At 52.9% G+C, this 18,527-nt stretch overlaps 1 protein-coding gene across 1 annotated transcript; it reads right to left on the bottom strand.

Moving 5' to 3' along the window:
• Positions 1 to 1,328: 1,328 nt before the first annotated feature.
• On the bottom strand, positions 1,329 to 14,503 carry LOC128270895 (zwei Ig domain protein zig-8-like). The gene is made up of 8 exons (XM_053008320.1): positions 14,423 to 14,503; positions 6,389 to 6,463; positions 6,000 to 6,241; positions 5,817 to 5,933; positions 4,372 to 4,465; positions 2,922 to 3,049; positions 1,616 to 1,784; positions 1,329 to 1,462 (listed from the first exon to the last, which is right to left on the bottom strand). Exons 2-8 carry the CDS (start codon positions 6,432 to 6,434, stop codon positions 1,329 to 1,331), a joined length of 930 nt encoding a protein of 309 aa, XP_052864280.1. The 5' UTR covers positions 6,435 to 6,463; positions 14,423 to 14,503.
• Positions 14,504 to 18,527: the final 4,024 nt, after the last annotated feature.

The raw sequence follows: 18,527 nt of genomic DNA, 5'->3' as shown, positions 1-18,527 counted from the left end.
TACGGAATAGTTTCTTACAGGCTAACCTCCTGTTACGACACTGTCTCTTGACGGATTTATACAATTATCATTATCTAGCGGTTCTGCCACAATAACCGTACAGCATTTTCCTCGTACAACTGAGAGTTCATCAGAAAGGGGTCCGAACTTAGGGGTCCGAAAAAAGGAAACCTACCTGGTACTCGGGATATTATGACCTGTGATGCTTCCTCAACGACAATCGCTGTCCACTAGAGATGATCCCCTCGCGAAAGCCAGCCCGATGCATCAAATCGCGTCGAAGATCCGGGCACTAAATTTGTCACCCGACGAGCGGCGAGCCCGAAACCAAACTGGACGCGAGCGTCGCACTTGATTGGCGGCGGATAAACTCCCCCCGGTGCCGGGATGGCGCAGGCAATGGTAAAACAAAACCCGCCACCGAAATGCGGAATTCATTTGGCAACGTAATTTATCTTCGGGCAGCCCTGAAGTAGCAGCCCTTTCGGGGAACCGCTTCCTGACCGCCGCGTGCCGCGCGCCGGTTGATAAATTATTTTATTTTATTCTCCATCGCTCCGGAGCCGGAGAGTCGGTGAAGCGTTCGTAAGCCCCGGAGCGCGGAGACACTGGGTTTATGCTGCAGCCACACACCCACCGACGGGGCCGCCGGCGTTATCCTGTCAAAGATGAACGAACCTCATCTGTCTTGGTCCGCGGCCGGGGCTTCGGTGTAAGGAACGTAGACGGCAGCAGACCGACAGGCAGCTCTCGTTGAGCAGCATGATGAATGTGTGTATGGCGGGCAAGGCGGCCCGCCCGACCGAAGGCGGATCGGACCGCTGACGATGCATCATGAATCAGGATCAGGGACAGCGTTTTTTGTGCCCCGGCTGCACTACAAACGGGGCCATTGGTTCGAACGTAAGATCAACAAACTGTGCGGTGTGGTGGGTTTGGCAATCGAAACGGAAGTCCATCTACTCGCGTCCTCTCTCTCTCTCTGTCTCTCTCTGTGGTTCCCTCTCCTGTCTCGCGTCGGCTCAACGTGATTTGTTGAGCGAGTCCTTACGTGTAATTTTCCATTAGCTACAGCTCTCGGTTTCACGTCTCGCGAGCACACGTCCAATATTTACACTCGACCGGAAGCGCAGGGGTCCTGGCTGACTCACGCTACGCCTTACTATTATTTACGTCAATTAGCATCACTGTATTTTACATCTAATCGAATGTAAACTCTCGGTGTGACTGGTGGCGGGCGTAACGCAACCGTAAGTCGCACTCGGCCTCGGCGGTCCGGATGTGCCCGTGGCTCGTCCTCCTGCGTTACTGCTACTTCTCCGAAGAGCTTACCGCACCGCGCCGTTACCGGAAACGCGGGTCACCGCCCGGGAAAGGAGCGCCAGTGCCAGCGCCAGGACGATGGGAAGGATCACGTTGGCTCGCTGCCGTCCGCTGCCCTGTATCGCCGCAGGGTGTTCGCCTGGTTTTGGAGTTCGATTTCCGTTGTTGATGATGGCCCAGAAGGATCCAACGGGACCGGCAAACATTCCGCATCGGGACGCGGAAAATAAGGAAGGTGATTTAAATCAAGTAAATTTCATTTACCTTCCACCCGGACCCGGCCGATACCTACCGTTGAGCACGTGGACGTGCACCGTCATCGGGTTGGCGGTCGACGGCAGGCACGTGTACTTGCCGGAGTCGGACGAGCGGGCCCGCTGGATCAGCAGGTAGGAGGTCGTGATGTCGCCCTTCTCCGTGATCACCGACACGCCGCCCCGGGGCGAATCGTAGTTGATTTCCTGCGAAAGGTGACGAAAAATGGCGAATCCTTAGCCGTCGGTTTTTTGCCCTGTTGCTGTCGGTTCCTCGTGTGACAAAACAATTGTAAACTGATGGTGGTGGTGATGGTGATGGAGCTCAGTAGAAGCATACTTCTAGGTGGAAATCGATATCCCGGCAGACGAGGCGTATGGAAAGAAGCTCCGGTGGAGCGTGAAATTAGTTTACGCCCCATCGAGCATCGGAGCCACCCGAGGGCCTTCGGAGGCCTTCGGAGACCCTCGGTCCGGCAAACAAAGTCCGGAGAAGTCCACACTACAGCTCCTGGACTGGCGGCACCATCCTAGGAACCGATCGATCCGCAAGCGGAACTCATTAAGACGTTTACCTTCGCAGAGACCGCTTCACGGAACCAACATGGCCGCCGAACCCGGGGATGACAGGGTTAATGGCTTTATTTGTCAAACGATTCAATAACCCTCCGTTACACGGATGAACACTTTTCAGGGCCCTGAAGTGTCGGCTTCCAGGAAGTGAACTATCGATATCAAACACTCTTCCCATCCGTCGGCCCAACATTTAGATCCCCTGGTGGCCCAGCCATCAACCCGTCAACAAGTGGCCCAACGACAGGACCTTCGCATCGGGGCCTGTGCGCGGCCCGGTGCGAATGTAATTGGATCGAGAGCACCGAACTAATGACAAAACCCGCGGTTTCCGCCGCGGCTGATGGGATGCTGATGACGGGCACCGGCACTCCAACGCCGCCAACGATGGACCCGTCAATTAGTGTACTTTCGTGGCTTTTTGGTTAAATTGTACGGAAATCGGTCTCATTTGGAGCGTCGATTTCGGTCCGGACGTCAACGATGGGATGGAACGGGATGATTTTTGTGTGGCATTAATCGGTAATTGGTGTGAATTACCGTAACGACGGGATGGTCATTACATTGTGACGGGACCCGCTTTGTAACTCGATCCGGAGATTCATTCGAAGGCCGCTTTGTGGCCGGCCATAATGGCCGTGGCTGACGCTTTTTTGTATTTCCCACAATCAACACAGTACAGAATGTGGATTCCAACAACGGAATGTGGAAAAAGTCGAGCCAATCAGGGCCGCATATAAAGCTTTGCTTGCGCGACATCACTCAGCTTACCTCGCCGTTGTGGGTCCACTGTATCAGCGGCGGTGGCTCGGGAAGATGTTTCACGATGCAGGTCAGGTTGACGGTCGACCCGGTGTCGATGTAAAGGTCCGGTCCCCCGACGACCGTCGTTATGGGTTCTGCAACGAGAAGCGTTAAGGGTGTAAGGGTCTACATGCTTTACATTCTCCGCAATGCAAACACAGTGCAGGCGTCCCTGGGCCGCTCTATAATGTGCGTAACCAAACAGAGCCCTGCGATGAAGACGGTGACGGTGTGATTAAATTGTGAAGCGCACCGGGAAGCGACACACTTGGGCAAACTACACAAATTATCTATCGACTACCGAGCACGACCGAAGACGTGGTGCCGACGAGAGATTACAGCCAAGATTACGCCTGGAAGGTGTTTATTAATTTCTCAACACACGTCAGCCGGCTCCGGAGACGCCCGAGGCCTAGAGTCCTTCAGTTTGGTGGGCACGGGTGGGCTGCGACCAGCGCACTCGCAGTAAATATCTTTTCCCAAAGCCCAGCGTCTTGTCCGGCCAGTCGGTCGGTCGAGCATGCGATGGAATAATACATCTCCTTGACGGCCTCTCATGCCGCGTCCGACGACGTTGCTGGTGATGGTGATCCCAAGGTGCTAGTTGAACTCCTCGTGGGCACGATGATGTATGATGCGAGCGTCCGGGATTCGTCCGGGGCAAACAAGATGATCTCCGCTAAGCCCCGCTGAATCCGCGACCTCTCGAAACGATGCGTGCGCTCTGCGTCAGCCCTCCCGGGAATGTCGCACGAGGATTGTTTCAGTAATGAAATTCCTCCGAATCCATCGGCTGCATCGGCGACATCGGGGACGACTCCACGAACTCATCAAACACCAGCGCCACATGATGGATGGTAATGGCTCTGATTTCCGCCGGGGAAACGCTTAACGCTTTTTTGGGCAACGACCCCACGAGTGACCGCGCTGACACGGGGACCTGGAGTTAATTCGTCTGAACATAACTATGTTCACTATGTTGACGCACTGAGCCATTGAGTTGAGTAATATTCCGAGTGGATTCTCCCATAGTGTCCACTAGATCCACAAAACCAATGAACGGTGCCAAGCTCCGTTCCGTCAGACCATATAAGGCCAGTAGATAAGAATTGAGAAACGTCTAATTTAGCAATGATCGTGCGTCGAGTTGGATCTCGGCTAGGGCTATCACTTCCGGACGTCGACGTCTAAGACGTTAGTCGCCCTCAGGACAACATTTCGTAGACCAACCCGTTTCAGGAGGGTCCTGAAGACACCAAACAAAGCAATCGCTCCGCTAGCCGATCGGTGACGGCTCCAGTAACTTCCGCTCCGCCTGGAAATGCGTCATCTGCGGCCCCACTCGAGTATCGAGTGACGAAACCCACCCGTGGGGCCCAGCCGGTTGATGCTCCAACTTTGTCGGTAAACAACTTACCCACAACTGCCAGCGTCATCGAGTAGCCGACCGGGGGCGTCGTGGAGATTTGACACTCGTACACACCCGAGTCCCGCTGCTGCGGGTACAGGACCTACGGGAAAAAAACGGTGGGTGGGTGAAAGTAAACGAAAACAAGCGAAACAAACAGCACGTGAGTGTGTCGTGAGGGCGGCGCGCAACATACAGCAAACACCGGGCCAAATGGACCCCGGGATCCTGGTCCGACACCACCACAACAGTAACGGGCCGCACGCCGCGATAAGGCATCAAGATCAGCACCGGAACACGATAGAGGAAGCGATGGGTTTTGGGATTGGATTTCGGTTTTATCGGTTACGATGGGTCCCTGGCCGCTGGTCCCAGGCTGCTGGTGGTGAAGAGCACACCCGGATAATTGAGTTGCTGGTGGTGTGTGGTTTCCCAAAAGTACATTCCAAAACTTCATCCCTTTTCGGGGGCCTCGAGCCAGTGCAGGAAGAGAAGGAATTCCACCGACGGCGGACCGACGGAAGGCGGAGAAAAGTTCACACCCGCGCGCCGAGGCGATAAGATTGGAAACTTGTTATGCTATCGATACACTCCGCGTCCCCTCGGGGAGCATCCGGAAAGGGGCTTCAGTCAAGCGTGCCGGTTCCTGGTGGCCGTCCGATTGAATTTCCAATTGAAAGACCCCGTAGACTGCGCGTGATGGGATCGATTCTGTGAACGATTGTTTGCTTACACACGACACACACGATGCTTTGCGTGTGTTTGCGGACCGGAATTTTGGCGTGAAACCATTAAGCCTTACGGGACCGGCAGACACGGGACGGACTTGCGCATTCCGTTCCGTAGGGTTAAGTCCGAAGGCGGCGGCCACTCGTGGGCCAACTCTGACAAGGTGCCCGAATCGACCATTTTGACATAACCTCAAACAAACCTTCAAACCCCAGCTTCTGTTGGCTGGCTTCTAATGTTACATCTGGCAGGCGCCAGATTCCCAGTAACCTTCATAAACTACCGAGTTAAGACCCCGTTTTTTTCTCCACCGGGGTGCTCATGTTCGACCTCACGTATGTGCGCCCCACACCCACACGCCCCCAGCTTGTATTACGAGGGAGACATTAAAAGAGATTGTTTTCCATAAAGTCGTCCGGGGACGCCTCGCAAACCAACCGGCCAGCAGACACCAATTACGGGGATTTGGCACATCGACTACACACCGGAGCTGAATCCGTGCGACTGATCGGATTTAATCGGATTGTCAGTTCGGTGCGATAAAACACATGGCCGATGGTAGCTGGCCGATTACCAGTTAATGAAATTCTTAGTCCGGACAGCGCCCGGGTTCCCTCGAGAGACCACTTTTATGGACCACGGTGTCAGGTAAGTTATCGCGCCCATTATCGTGAATAGTAATGAGCGTTGTGGCGGCGTCAGGATCCGGCGGTTCGGACACTTACCTTCAGCGACCAGTCGTCCAGCTGGGGATTGTGCACGCTCTGGTACCGCTGGTCGGAGGTGTAGGTTGCCTTCCCGACCGTCAGCAGGTGCAGATCGCGGTGCCGGATCCAGGAAACCTGCCCCGTAAGAAGTCCCGTAATTAAATCAACCATCAAGACCGGAATCGGTCGGTCACATCTTACCGTGCGGTTGCCAAGGTTACGCACGCGACAGTTCAGGTAGGCCGTGTTGCCAACCAGCGCCGTCACGTTCCGCGAGGCGGAAATGTCAAAGTACGGGCCGCGGTCGAGCGGATTTTTCGCCACGTCCGTCGACTCGTCGTCCAGCTCGGCCTCGTCGAACGACGACGTCTGGAAGTAGTGCCTCGGTGGTGTGTACGTGTGCGGCTCGTCGATGTCGACCGACTGCGAGCGCGTGAACTGACCTGCGGGAAAAGGATTTACGGAGAAAGAGACCAACACTTAGGCGTCCACCTGTGGATTCCACGCTTTTGGGGCAATAAAGCGTCCTGTTGGACTAGACCCACCAGAGGGTCTCGCTCTGGTTGGATGATTTGAATTTAAATACGTACCATAGCTGATGTTGAGAAGAATCATCACAACCGCAATTTGCTTCATAGTTCTCGTGTGTCGAAACGATCCATATTCTGCGCAAGCGGATGAGGAGAGAATAATGGTCAAGATGATTAAAACACACCCCAACACCCAGCGAAACCGAAATTAAAACACACGGCCAGACAGACATTACACAAATGGCGTCAATTAAAACACTCTCGAGCGCCAGGGTCTCGCACCGGAGGGCGACACTTTGCGAGGCTCATTAGCGAGCGCGAAGTTCCGCGGTCCGTGTTGTTTTCAGCTCGAAATTTATCGCCGACCATTGCCGGTATAAAATACGGCTCCATGCGATGGTGCCCATTTTTCAGTCGGCGCTCGTTCAACACTTTCAGCAGCAGCAGCAGAAAGAATGCGCCGGAAACACCCTACTTAGCAACGGGGAGACTTCCTGGGAAGGAGTCTGGGTGCCATCGGCAGCCATGGCAACGCTGAGCAGTAAACAGCGCAACGCGAAACCAGCAACCGAACCGGGGAAGCTGCGGCAGGTACCTGCGTGACGCCCACTTGAGACGTGAGGCCGTGAGGGTTTTGGGAGGTTCTGTCACGGCGCACCTTCGAGGTGACACCACAGGCATCAGACCGTGGCCGGGCCGTGGCGCAAGGGATACGCTTTGTAATACCCCACCCATAAAACCCCGGCCGCCCGTTCTGATGGTGCAAAATAAAAACAAAACCTCCGGAGGAACCGGAAAAACTGAAGAAAATTTTCTCAACTTTCCCACGGAGCAGGGGGGAGGGGCGTTAGGCGGGTGTTTTTCTTTCATTTCCACCCGACCCGACCTGGCCCGACGGTTGAACGGCTTATCGCAAGGCCCCGCGAGGAATTTGCGGTAACAGTCATCGTTATGTCTTGCGCGAATTTTCACGCAGATGCAGCCGAATGGCAGGCTGCCTGCCAGGAATCCGGGGTTCGGTGGGGCATGCCTGGAATGCTGAATTCTGTCCGCACCTCGCCTGAGCCGAACGGGAGCCCGGAGCTTGGAGCCGTAGGATGCTAACAACGCACCGCGCGATGGGCGCCCGTAAATGAAAATGAACCAAACAGTGATGCCCCGAATGCCTCGCAGAAAATGCCCGTTCCACAATCGTTATGTAATCAGCCTAACCCTCCCAGGAGGGGGACGGTGAGTGGGTGGCGTGCGAGGTCGCCCCGCCCAAGCCATCACTGGCCGGAGTGCCGCAAGGCGTCAACGTGAGCCATCCCGGGACCGAAGGCACCGTAAGGATGTGACGTTTGGTGAGTTGTTGGCACCGCTGCTGCTGCTGTCGCTGTTTGAGCTGAAACTTTTTTATTTCTTACCCCTGAGCGGTGTGCATTTGTTTCGGTTTTGTGTGTGACAGTTGTTTGTTTGGCTCGTTCCTTTTTTCTTTGCCCCGTTCGCTTTGTGTCGCCATCGCGCCATTCTATGCGCCATTCTTGGCGCAACTTTTGCCGTTTTCCCTCGATTTCTTAAAACAAAATCGCGGAAATTCAGTTGGGAGGGAAGGGTGGGGGTTGGTTTGGGGACAAAGAAATCGCCACCCGCCCCGCCGGTGCCCAATTCATTGCTCGGCCGCAGTTGTTGTTTCGATGTTTGCGTCTCGTCGTAGGGAAAACGCGCCATTGTGTTGCTAAGGAAGCGACGGACCGCAACTAGCAGCACGACGATCGCGGCACAGCCTCCTACGAGGAGCTTGGCGTGTGTACAGGAGTTTATTTCAAATTTTAAACAGCGAACAACCGGCGCAAGGAAATGGCAACGGCACCCGGGGCGCGGTGTGCTCCGAAAACTCGATCCATCTAGGGGCAAATCGGATTACCCGACAAGCCGGTCGGCCGGTGCGTAGCCATGGTGGCAGCCCGGCCAGATAATCTTATTACACTCATCGACAGTGAGCCAGCGATTGCTGACAACATAAGACGGATGTGTTGTGAGTTTTCCGGAATAACAATGTACGCCAGTCAAACCAATAAGGAGCGAGAAAAATAGGCTATCTTTCTATTCCTAAGTCCATTTTAAAGGCTGTGCTTGGAAACGTGAAATCTTTGCTTAGCGAGCAGCCCCCAATGAAGAGTTTCTATAAATACGATTTGTGCTCGTTCTTTCTGTTTTAAGGATATAGCTACACAACTTATTTGACGCACGTGTCAATTAGTGTAGTCCAATTAAAAGTACCAAAACATCATCATCTTGCATCAGTACCCATTACAGTATGGATCCGGCTCCAGCACCTCTAACATGCTCAATAGGCAATGTACTAGGCTGCTCATTAAGTTCTGAGCTTTTTCAACAGAGGGTACTGCTACGAGGCTGATTTTTTTTTATCATATTGGTACACTATTCAAATGAACGTATGTGAAGTTTCATTTCAATCGGTCACTTAATTTTTTTTTTACAAGTCATTTAGTATCGACATGTCACAGTATTTTTCACAATGGAAAAAATCAAGTATCGTGCAGTGATTGAATGTTTATTTTTGGAAGTTTAAAAGCAAAGTGAACGAATGAAAGCAATGAACGAATGTTGAAAGTGTATAAGGACTCTTTACCTTTAATTAGGTGGGTAAAAGGAGCAGTTATGAGTTTAGACGTGGTCGTAATAGCCTTCAAGACGATCCATGTCAAAAACGTCAAAAAACAGACACAACATCGGAAATCATAAAACAATACAGGATATCGTTTTTGAAAATCGTCCAATCACTGATAGAAATTAAGTACAAGACCTAGCCAACTCATTGAGCAGTATAACCAATATTTTGACTGAAGTTTTGGGTTCGAGAAAGCTGTTTGCAAAATGGCTGCCGCATTTGCTACAAACGCATTCGAATGCATCTTTCTTGACAACATTTAAAGCGGTTTCGATAGGATAAAGTGGATTTTGTGCATTGAATCATCACTAGGAATGAGACATAGCTCTATCATCATGATCCTGAATCAAAACAAGAGTCTAAGGAGTGGCGTGAACCTTTTTCTTCGGTTCCGAAACGAGTTCGTCCAGAAATGGCCAAAAAAGATGTTAGCATCAGTTTCGTGGGATGCGAATGGAATTTTGCTAGCGGATTACTAGCAAATTGATAAAACAATACATTTTGATTATTTTTGTAACATTTTAGAGCAACTGAAAGCGAAAATTCGTGAAAGAAAAACCCGGTTTGCAGAAGACAGACAACCTCTTTTATCAGGGCAACGCACCCTGTCAGAAGGGCATTTCGAAAATGGCAAAAATCCATGAAATAAAGTTCGAATTGTTGAAATATCCACCCTATTCACCAGATTTGGCCACTAACGACTTCCATCTGTTTTCAAACCTAAAAAAAATCCTGCGCGGAATGCGTTTTTCATCAAATGATAACGTCATAGCAGCTGTAAAGCATACTGTGACGTGACAAAAATACTGTCGATGCTAAAAGGCTTGTAAAATAAAAAGTAAGTGACCGATTGAAATGGAACTTTCCATACGTTCATTTGAATAGTGTACCAATATGACAAAAAAAATCAGGCTCGTAGCAGCCCCCTCTGTTGTAAAAGCTCAGAACTTAATGAGCAGCCTAGTAGAATGGATCAGCAGTAGGCCAACAATAGAACACATAAACACTACAACACAATACAAAAACGAAACATGAACAAAAAAAACAACGGCATAAACATCCGGCATCTCGGCATCTTCCATTATTCTTAGCGTTAAGTTTTTTATGTAGATAGAATTAAGAAATAGGATTGATAAATGCGGCACAATAAATAATGAGAGTCCATTGAAAGGCCATACATGTGCCTAAATGATCTCGATATACACTTATTTTCACGGCTCTCGAGAGATTTATTTTTCCATTCATCAATCATTTGAAAGCTGTTCAATAAAAGACTTTACACGGAGCATGTTTTATGGAAATTCCTTTCAGCATGTTCCGGGGGAAATTGCTAAACTTTTCCACATTTTAATTACTCCACAGATCGACAGGTTCCAATATGGTTCAATGAACGGTTTTCCTTTGTTTTCCATCATTCGCCATTCCTTGCTCCTTATCGAAGTTATGCTGCGGCCCAGCTTAATCCAATAAACAATTTCGCCAAACAATGTGATGTAAAAAACAGCAACGGAACCACAAATAAGAACACGGAAACAATTCCACAAACAACAAGGGCCACTCTCTGCCCCGAGTTCCGCCGTCGTTCCTTTCCACTACTTCGTAAACAATCGCCCCACGGCCCCAAAACAAAACCCGGTGCTGTTGGAAAATAAATGAGTTAACTTTTTGCCACACACGCCGCGGCCTGGCGGTTGGCTGGCTGGCGAGCGGTTGGAAAGTTTTCCGCCGGCCACCACCACAACAATTTCCCACCCTATCCCGCTCCCCATGCAGGGAAAAGCCCAAAAAAAATGAAGCCATCCATTACGTAATCGATCGGTGAACATATTCGCATCCTCCCGCGGTGCGTGCGTGGCCGGGGCCACCGGAAAGCCGGCGGCCGACCGGCGTGCGATGATTAATGACACCGTAGTATCGGCTCGACTGCGCTGGTGGTGGTTAGGACGAGCAAGTTAAGATGCCACCGGACACTATCGGGAAAACTATCCATCGAAAGCACCTCGAGCAACCGGAACCGAACACACACAGTTAATGAGTGCGGCAAAACAAATGCTACCGCAGTGTATCGAGGAAGTGAATGTCTGCGGCTGGCAGCGGGATTCAATTTTATTAAAAGGAAAGGCACAACCGCAGCGTGTTTGTGGGTGCCACACGCTTAACCCAGCGTTATGAATCCACGCCCGGCGGCCACCAACACCCGCGGGGGTCATCAAACAAACCGGAAGGCCAGCACCGGGCCGTGCGTGCGAAACTCACACCCGACGCCTCCAGGCCTATCCCTAAGCTCGAGAGAGGTCCTGTTCGGAGAACACCTTTCCGCCGAACTTTTCCAACAAGTGTATTTTCGTCGAGCAACATCAAAGCGGCCGAGGAACTCTCACCCACCACAACAAACACGAGCGAAAACAATACCCACACATCCGGGGGAGACCGGGTTCGGTTCGGGAGGCACAAAATACGTATCTCGCAGCCAAATGCCAAAACAACCCGCGGGGTGCGTGAACAGTTTTCCGGGAAAGACTCTCACCCCCAACCGGAGGCCGCAGGATGCGCGAAAGGTGGTTCCCTCCGTCCGTCGAAGCATAATTCATCCCGACATCTGGCCCAACGTGTGCGTGTGTGTGCGTGCGTTCCATTTACGTGAGATATTTTCCACGCTCCTTTTTCCGTGCGGCCGACCACAGGATGGCGTTGGCGTTGTTGTTGTACGAACGGCTTCAACAAATTACCGCCGGCCAGAACTGTCCGCCGTGGGGCACGTGGCTGCCAATGATGGGCTCGCGGGTCCTGTTCGGCTCGGCGGGATTCTTTGACAGATTATTTGGCGCCCCAGCGTTTGGCGCGGTGCGTTTGACGCGACCCGACGCCCTTTGAAGCCGATGGGTCGGGGTTATGCCGATGTGCCCCGAGCTTCGGGAAGCTCGTGCCCTAATCAGAAGCATACATCTTGCATCGAACGGCTGGCTGGCGGTGGCGTTTGGGGAAAATTGTTTGCATAAAAATACGACATCATTTATCTCTTTGGGGGCCACAGTTCGAGGAACTCTAAGCAAGGAGTTCGCAAATGGGATATTAAAACATATATATAGATACATTTATCAGCAACACACGCGCCGGGCATAATGTGATTTTGATGTTCGTAGGCCTTATTCCGCCGGTGCCCCGTCCCAATCCCTGCTTGGGATCCAACGCTTACGCATTATTTTCCCGTCTGATTCAATTTTAAAGCAATTTGGCAGTGCTGAAAAATTAAGCACCACACGCGTGGCTCCTAAAGCCCAGGAAGCGGCCTAGGAGCCGGGTCCCGCCCAAACTTTTCCCCCGGGCGCCCTCATATGGGGACCCCCGGGACGCATCCATTTATCATCCGGAAGACGGCCGACAGATGGGGCCCGACCGGATGCCGGGTGGGTCGGGAAACAATCATCTTACGTGACACGTGAGGGACAGCGCCTCAAATAAGACAACTGGGAGCGAGTTCGGGGCTTTCTCTGTGTGTGTTACTAAAACAGCGACAATCCACCGAGCGCCATGACCACGGCTAATCGAAAATCTGATCAACTCATTACGCCACAAGACCGGAGCGACGTCCCATGGCCCACATCTTTTAATCACTTCTGACACAACAACCAACCTCGCGGCATAATCGCGGAACTCCTTCTCCCCCCAGGTCCAGGCCCGCGCCGTTCCGGATGATAAATGTGGTGCCAACGGCCTTCGCTTTGACCTTCGCCCAAGATTTACAACCAACAGCAAGGCGAACGGAGCCCGTTCGGTTTTGGTCATCGACATCCGCTTTTCGATTTCTGCTTCACGACGCGATTCATGTAACTCTTTATTGGTGGTGACATTCGCAAACACACCACCCGACCCGACCGGGAACGGAAGCGACCGAAAATGAGCCCGACCAAGGCTCCTGGGTTGGCAGAGTGTAATTACAGACGGCGGGCGCCAAGCAAGCTCGAAGCGATCAAGAAGCAACCGACAGCCGCCATCATCGCTCCGGTGGCGGCGACGGGGACGGGTCCTTAAACTCGCATTAGGGCACGCCGCCACCGCCGTTTGGTGGTGCCTTAAAGCTCGACGAGGCTTCTCTCGACGTGCCGTGCCTTGGTTTGGCTGGCTGGAAGTTAATTAAACGCTGCGCGGCGCCACTTCAAACGGCACAGCTGGCCGACCGGCCGCGGGAAGATGATTTGAATTTTAAATACTCGCATTAGCAATTGCTGCGCCCGGAAGAGCGTTAGGTTTTTGGGTAGATTGAGTGCAAAATGATGGATGGAGTGGAGAAAAATGAGAAGCAACCAAAAAGGAAGACCCGAAAGATTCCTCGCCGGAAGCCGAGGCGCCCAGCTTCGGGGGGAGCTTTTCCGGAACTCCGGGGGCGCCCGGAACTGGTCGGAGGAAATCTGATTAAAACGAAACATTTTTGTGCTCCGGCCCGTACAGGAAATTTAATCCGGGCCCCGGCCGAAAGCAAATCGGCCAGCGCCGGCTGAATGTTGATGAACCTGGCACACCGTACACTGCACTGCAGGGAAGCTCATCAGCACGCCGCAGTAGCAGTAGAGCAGAAAACAAAAACAAGTGCCTAAGGACGTCCAAGCCGCCTCCCGAGGGGCGCTCTTATTAAGGGTCTCTCCTTATCAAGGGTCTTTCAATCACCCGCGGGGGTTTGTTCGATCACGAAGGCAAAAAAAACGAAACGATCCAACTGACTTGGTACGATAAAGATTTTGGTGGCCACCACCACCGCAAGCGCCACAACAAAAACAACCACCAGCGAGGGTGCTCGATGCAAATGCGGCACCCGGCGTCCCGGCGTTGGTCATCGCAAAGCTCATTAATATATCATCAAACTGCCAGCGCACCGCGAGAGCGATTAAAAGGCTGCCAGCGAACGATGGGCGGAGAAAGAAGTGCCCACGGAACCGGGCCCCGGGCGCGGGACTCACCCATGGACCGAGGGATTGAGGTTTTGCATAAACATAAGCCCACCAAAGTTACCCGAAATGGATTAGTGGCTGTGACTCGAGCCGGCTGCCCGTTTTTTGTCCACCGGCCTTTGTTGTGGCCGGGCCGCATTTTGTGTTTAGTTTGGCCACCCAATCCTTCGAACGGTCGATGGCGATCCGAGAAACACAAGGAATCCGAGGCATCTAAGGCGGCCCGGAGACATTGTAGTCAAGCCAGAAGCGTTACCCAAAACGCTGCCGAGAAGCATAAATTTATGTTTTTATAAGCGTCACCCGAAACCTTCTGCTTCCCGTCCGGCCACGGACGATAAAGCCTTTAACTGGGGCTTTAATTCGGAAGAAAGGCAGCTCGTAAACTGTGGAACGCGCCAACGTTCGCGTTGCCTAATTGACAAAGACAGGGACCAGGGTCCGGGGCCGTGCAGGCCACCTGATGTTACGTACCTTTTAAAAAATCTTCATCCTAAACCTCGGTCCCCGATGCTAAACGACCAGCCGTTGCGCCTACAGGGAGCACTTAATCCACGCGCCAACCATTATTGTTATCCTGCCGTTGTCCACCGGACGGCGGCCGGCCACACACACACACACACACACACTTTCTTGACGCCACTTAACACCGAAACCGTTTGACAATTTACACCTTTTCTTGCTTCCGTTTCCGGTTTCGTAGCCCTTGCCCTTTAAGGGGCCACCGAGCACCGAGGGGTTCGGGGACCGAATCTCACTTCGAGCGTAAAGCGTGCGGACCGAGTAAACACCGACGGACGGTGGCCGGAATCATCGTCACCTTTCCGTGCCCCAATTAGTTTGATGCTTTCCGGTGGGCGGTCCCGCGAAGGAAGATACGCCAACACTTTTCACCAGCCGGCCAGCTAGGAAGCCCACGAAAACGATGTAAATTTATGGACACCCTCGCCTTGCTGGGGGGTGGTAAATCCAATATTTGCGCCCTCCTTTTTCAGGTGGAACGGAACGGAACGGTGGGAGGAAAAACGCACGCACGACACTCGATTAGGCCGCTGATGATGGCCGATGGTCGATTGAGAATGCCGATGGAGGCGCCAGGTGCGCGGTGAATGTGACTAACTTTGTTGTCACCGTTTTTCTTCACGGTACGCCCAGCTTTTTGCGTCTACTTCACGAGCGGTGACACTTTCACAACGGCCACGGCCTAAAGGTGCCGTAGGCAAACTCAATCAGCACGCGCCCGACGCAGATGTAAGCAATTTTCTATTTTCGTCCTCCGTGCGCGAAGGACACCGCCTGTATCTGTGACGTATCTCCGTTCACTCCGTTCGACTCTCGAGTCTGCTGTCCCGCTTGCACGTTTTTTTTTTGCCGGAACAGGCACCGCACCCACTTACGAAAGAGGCCCCACACACACACGAGAGACACTTTCACGCGGCCACGAAGAAATCTGTGTGCTGGAAATCACGATCGATCAGCTGGGAAATCGAATTTTCCCACCACGCGAACGCAGCTCACGTAATGGCCCTTTTTGGCTCGACAGCCTCTCGTGCCTGTCGACGACTTTTCACTTCTTGCTTCGCTGCGTGCTTCCGTTTTGGAGGCCCCGTTCACCCGGAAGCGGTGCGCAAGGATATGCCGTCGTACGGCGGACGTCGCTAGACACAACACGCGGGCACTGGAAACACTGCACTGGCGGCTGCGACCTGACAGACTGACAGGCTGGTGGCGTCGGCCCAGCATCGGCCCGCGGCTCAACTGGCAGGAGTTCACGCTCGACTCTCTCTCTCTCTCTCGCACAGCTCACCGGGTGAACGCGGTCCACGGTGAGACAGGTCAGCACACGGCGTGGTGAGATGCACCGTGGCGAACGCAACACAGTCAGCGAGTGGCGAGTCCTTGCTCTCGCCATCCCGACCGCTCGTCAGTGGCTCGAAGGCGCATGCTCACCGTCTTCGCTGACACTTTGACGCCCGAACGCCGCTGTTTACAGTCGGATCGCCCGCGGCACTCTGGTGGAAAATTTACAAACTACGGACGCGATGAGACCTTTCCCAACCAAGACACGGCAGCACGGCTGACTTGATGCTGCACTGGATTGACGTGCACGCGCGGAAGAGGCCATGAAGGCCATGACCTATTCGTCGCTAAATAGCCGCTCCTATTTAATGTACCCCCAGCAGGCCTCTTTAATTTGACCCAAAAGTACCTCCCTCCAGTAGCGGCCAGTGTGAGGTCCTTCGGTCTTCAAGTCCGCCGGCATCATTATCTAGGTTTATAAATTGCCCCGTAAGCGTTATCGGCCAAATGAAGTTATCAGGCGGTGACCACGGCGTGTCATAAATCGAACCCAACTCCCTGCCACTCCCTGGCCGGACTCATAATCACCGATGATAAACTGTGACATTAAATTGGAGGTCGGCTTTGATCCAATTATTCGACCGAAGCAATCATGGGCCGTGCGGACTCCCACGGGAGAACTCCCGCCGCCGCAGCGGTGGGGCCGTCCTTGATTAGGTTCTTGGCGCTCGCGGAAATTGCGTGAGACGCGTCCTCACCACTCGCACACACACACAAGCGCGCACTGGAAACCGGAAACCACACGGCGGTGGGCCGTTGCGGTTCCAAGCGCCAAGCGCCGTCGGGGGCATTGATTGTTGAGCTTGGTTGAGGTTTTCGACGTTAATTGAGATCTTCAAATAATGGCACGCCGTCGGGCCGGAGCGTCTTCTGGGCGAGCTGCTTGGAATTGCAATCCCTGTGCATGCCATGACAATTCAGCTCGGACACCGACTATCGACAGGGGGTCATTAGATTGTCATGGCATAGCCGTCCCGGACCGTGTGGAATGTTATCATTGTGTGTGTCGTGGGCAATGCATGTCAGTGCATGTAAACAATGGTGGAAAATTAATCGAAAAAACAATAGAAAAAAGGAACGCTTAAGCGAAGTGCTTCAAAAGCGCTCAGCAGCTCATTCACATCACTCGACGCTGTTCTTTTGCAGCTTCGCGCGCAAATAATGGCGGAAGATGAAGTAATGGCACCTCGTGATGAGCGGGACACCAATTAGCGAGAGTTGTTTAAACACAAAACGAAAGCCAAACAACAGCGGAGGAACAACACAGCAATTACGGTGCTTTACGGTGTAAGAACACTACGACGGTGGCAATTCTTGGCGCAAAACAAGCTTGCACTATTGGCGCTCCCGTTTGTCATTACCTTAATGAGCACGAACCAACACACTCGGACCCGTCCGAACGTCCTACACTCTCCCGGCTCGTTGGCTGGTAATAAGTTTACACTGCCCCGTCCGTCCGTCCGTCCGTCCGCCGGTGGTCCTGATGGGGGGCTGATTAGCCGGACGGCCGCGTGCATCATGAGTGAAAGTTAATTTATGTTTATGCAATTAGTGCAAATCCAGGAAAATTAGTTCACTTTTCTCCGCCATTCTTTCTTTGTGCGCTCTCCCGCGGGATCCTGTGATGGCCGAGAGACAGCTGAATTCGTGAGCTGGGAACGCAAACACGGGACCCGATCGTCAGCCCGTCGCCGTCGGCCCGATGGATAGCGGCGGCTTAAGTGCAGATCAACACCTCATTTGCCATTCTACCGACGGACCGCCCGGCGGTCGGCAGCATATTTCGCTCGGCGAACAAGCAAAAGCCGTGTCTGGGCAAAAGAACGAAGAAAAAACACCAACGGTGCCAACCGGGGCAGAACTTTCGTCCGGAACATGCTTCATTTTCATGCGCATTTCGAAAGATGTGCCAGGATCCGTGGTGGAGCCGGGAATTAATATCCGAACCAATGTCGGCTGCTCGGACCAAACCATCCACCATCGAAGAGCTTATTTCACGCGGCGTCCGTCCGAGGGTCGACCGGTGGACAGTTGGCCCCGGACTGGTCCCCGAACGGCCAGCCAACCCGCCTGCCGTGTGACCACTAATTCCAATAATCCGACCGATAATTGCATTAAAAGGGCGCCCTGGAATGGGCCCTACGGAGCTGCGAAACGGGGTCTGTCGAAAACCGGTAAAATGGTTCCACCGGACCAGGCTGGAAGGCGAAAGAAAACCGGCGGGGCTTAAGAACGAAATTCCGAATCGCTCCGAATTCCGCTTCGCGATCGGTGGTTTTGAAAAGCCATTTTCTTTTTACCGCGGGCGAAAGAAAGGCGATTTTTAATTACATTAATTACGACACACGTCCGGCGGCCGGCCGGCCAGTGTTTAGGGGAGGAGCTGTTTTAAATGGTGTCGCCGGTCCGGTGGTTCGGTGCTTTTCCCGGCGCTGATTTCGTCGCGATTTTAATTAAGAAAGTGGGTGGCTGCCCACATAATGGCAGGCGGATGCCATTTTCGGCGTAAAATCGATCGGAAACAATTGAAACGCAGAAAACCGACCGCCACCGCTTACCTAATCAAGCCGATCTCCCGGGGCTTGGGGCCCGGAAAGCTCGTAAGTAACTTGCAGCCGAAAGCCAAGTCCGGTGGGCAGTAAATATGCCGACCCCTTTCGGGCGGTGGGCTCTTATGAAACCACCATTATGATAATCATTGGTATAAATCAACAAATTA

Source organism: Anopheles cruzii, chromosome 3 (genome assembly GCF_943734635.1).
Source record: "Anopheles cruzii chromosome 3, idAnoCruzAS_RS32_06, whole genome shotgun sequence".
Lineage (NCBI taxonomy): Eukaryota > Metazoa > Arthropoda > Insecta > Diptera > Culicidae > Anopheles > Anopheles cruzii.
The sequence above is the reverse complement of the archived record's forward strand: the minus strand, read 5'-3'. Positions and strand labels throughout refer to the sequence as shown.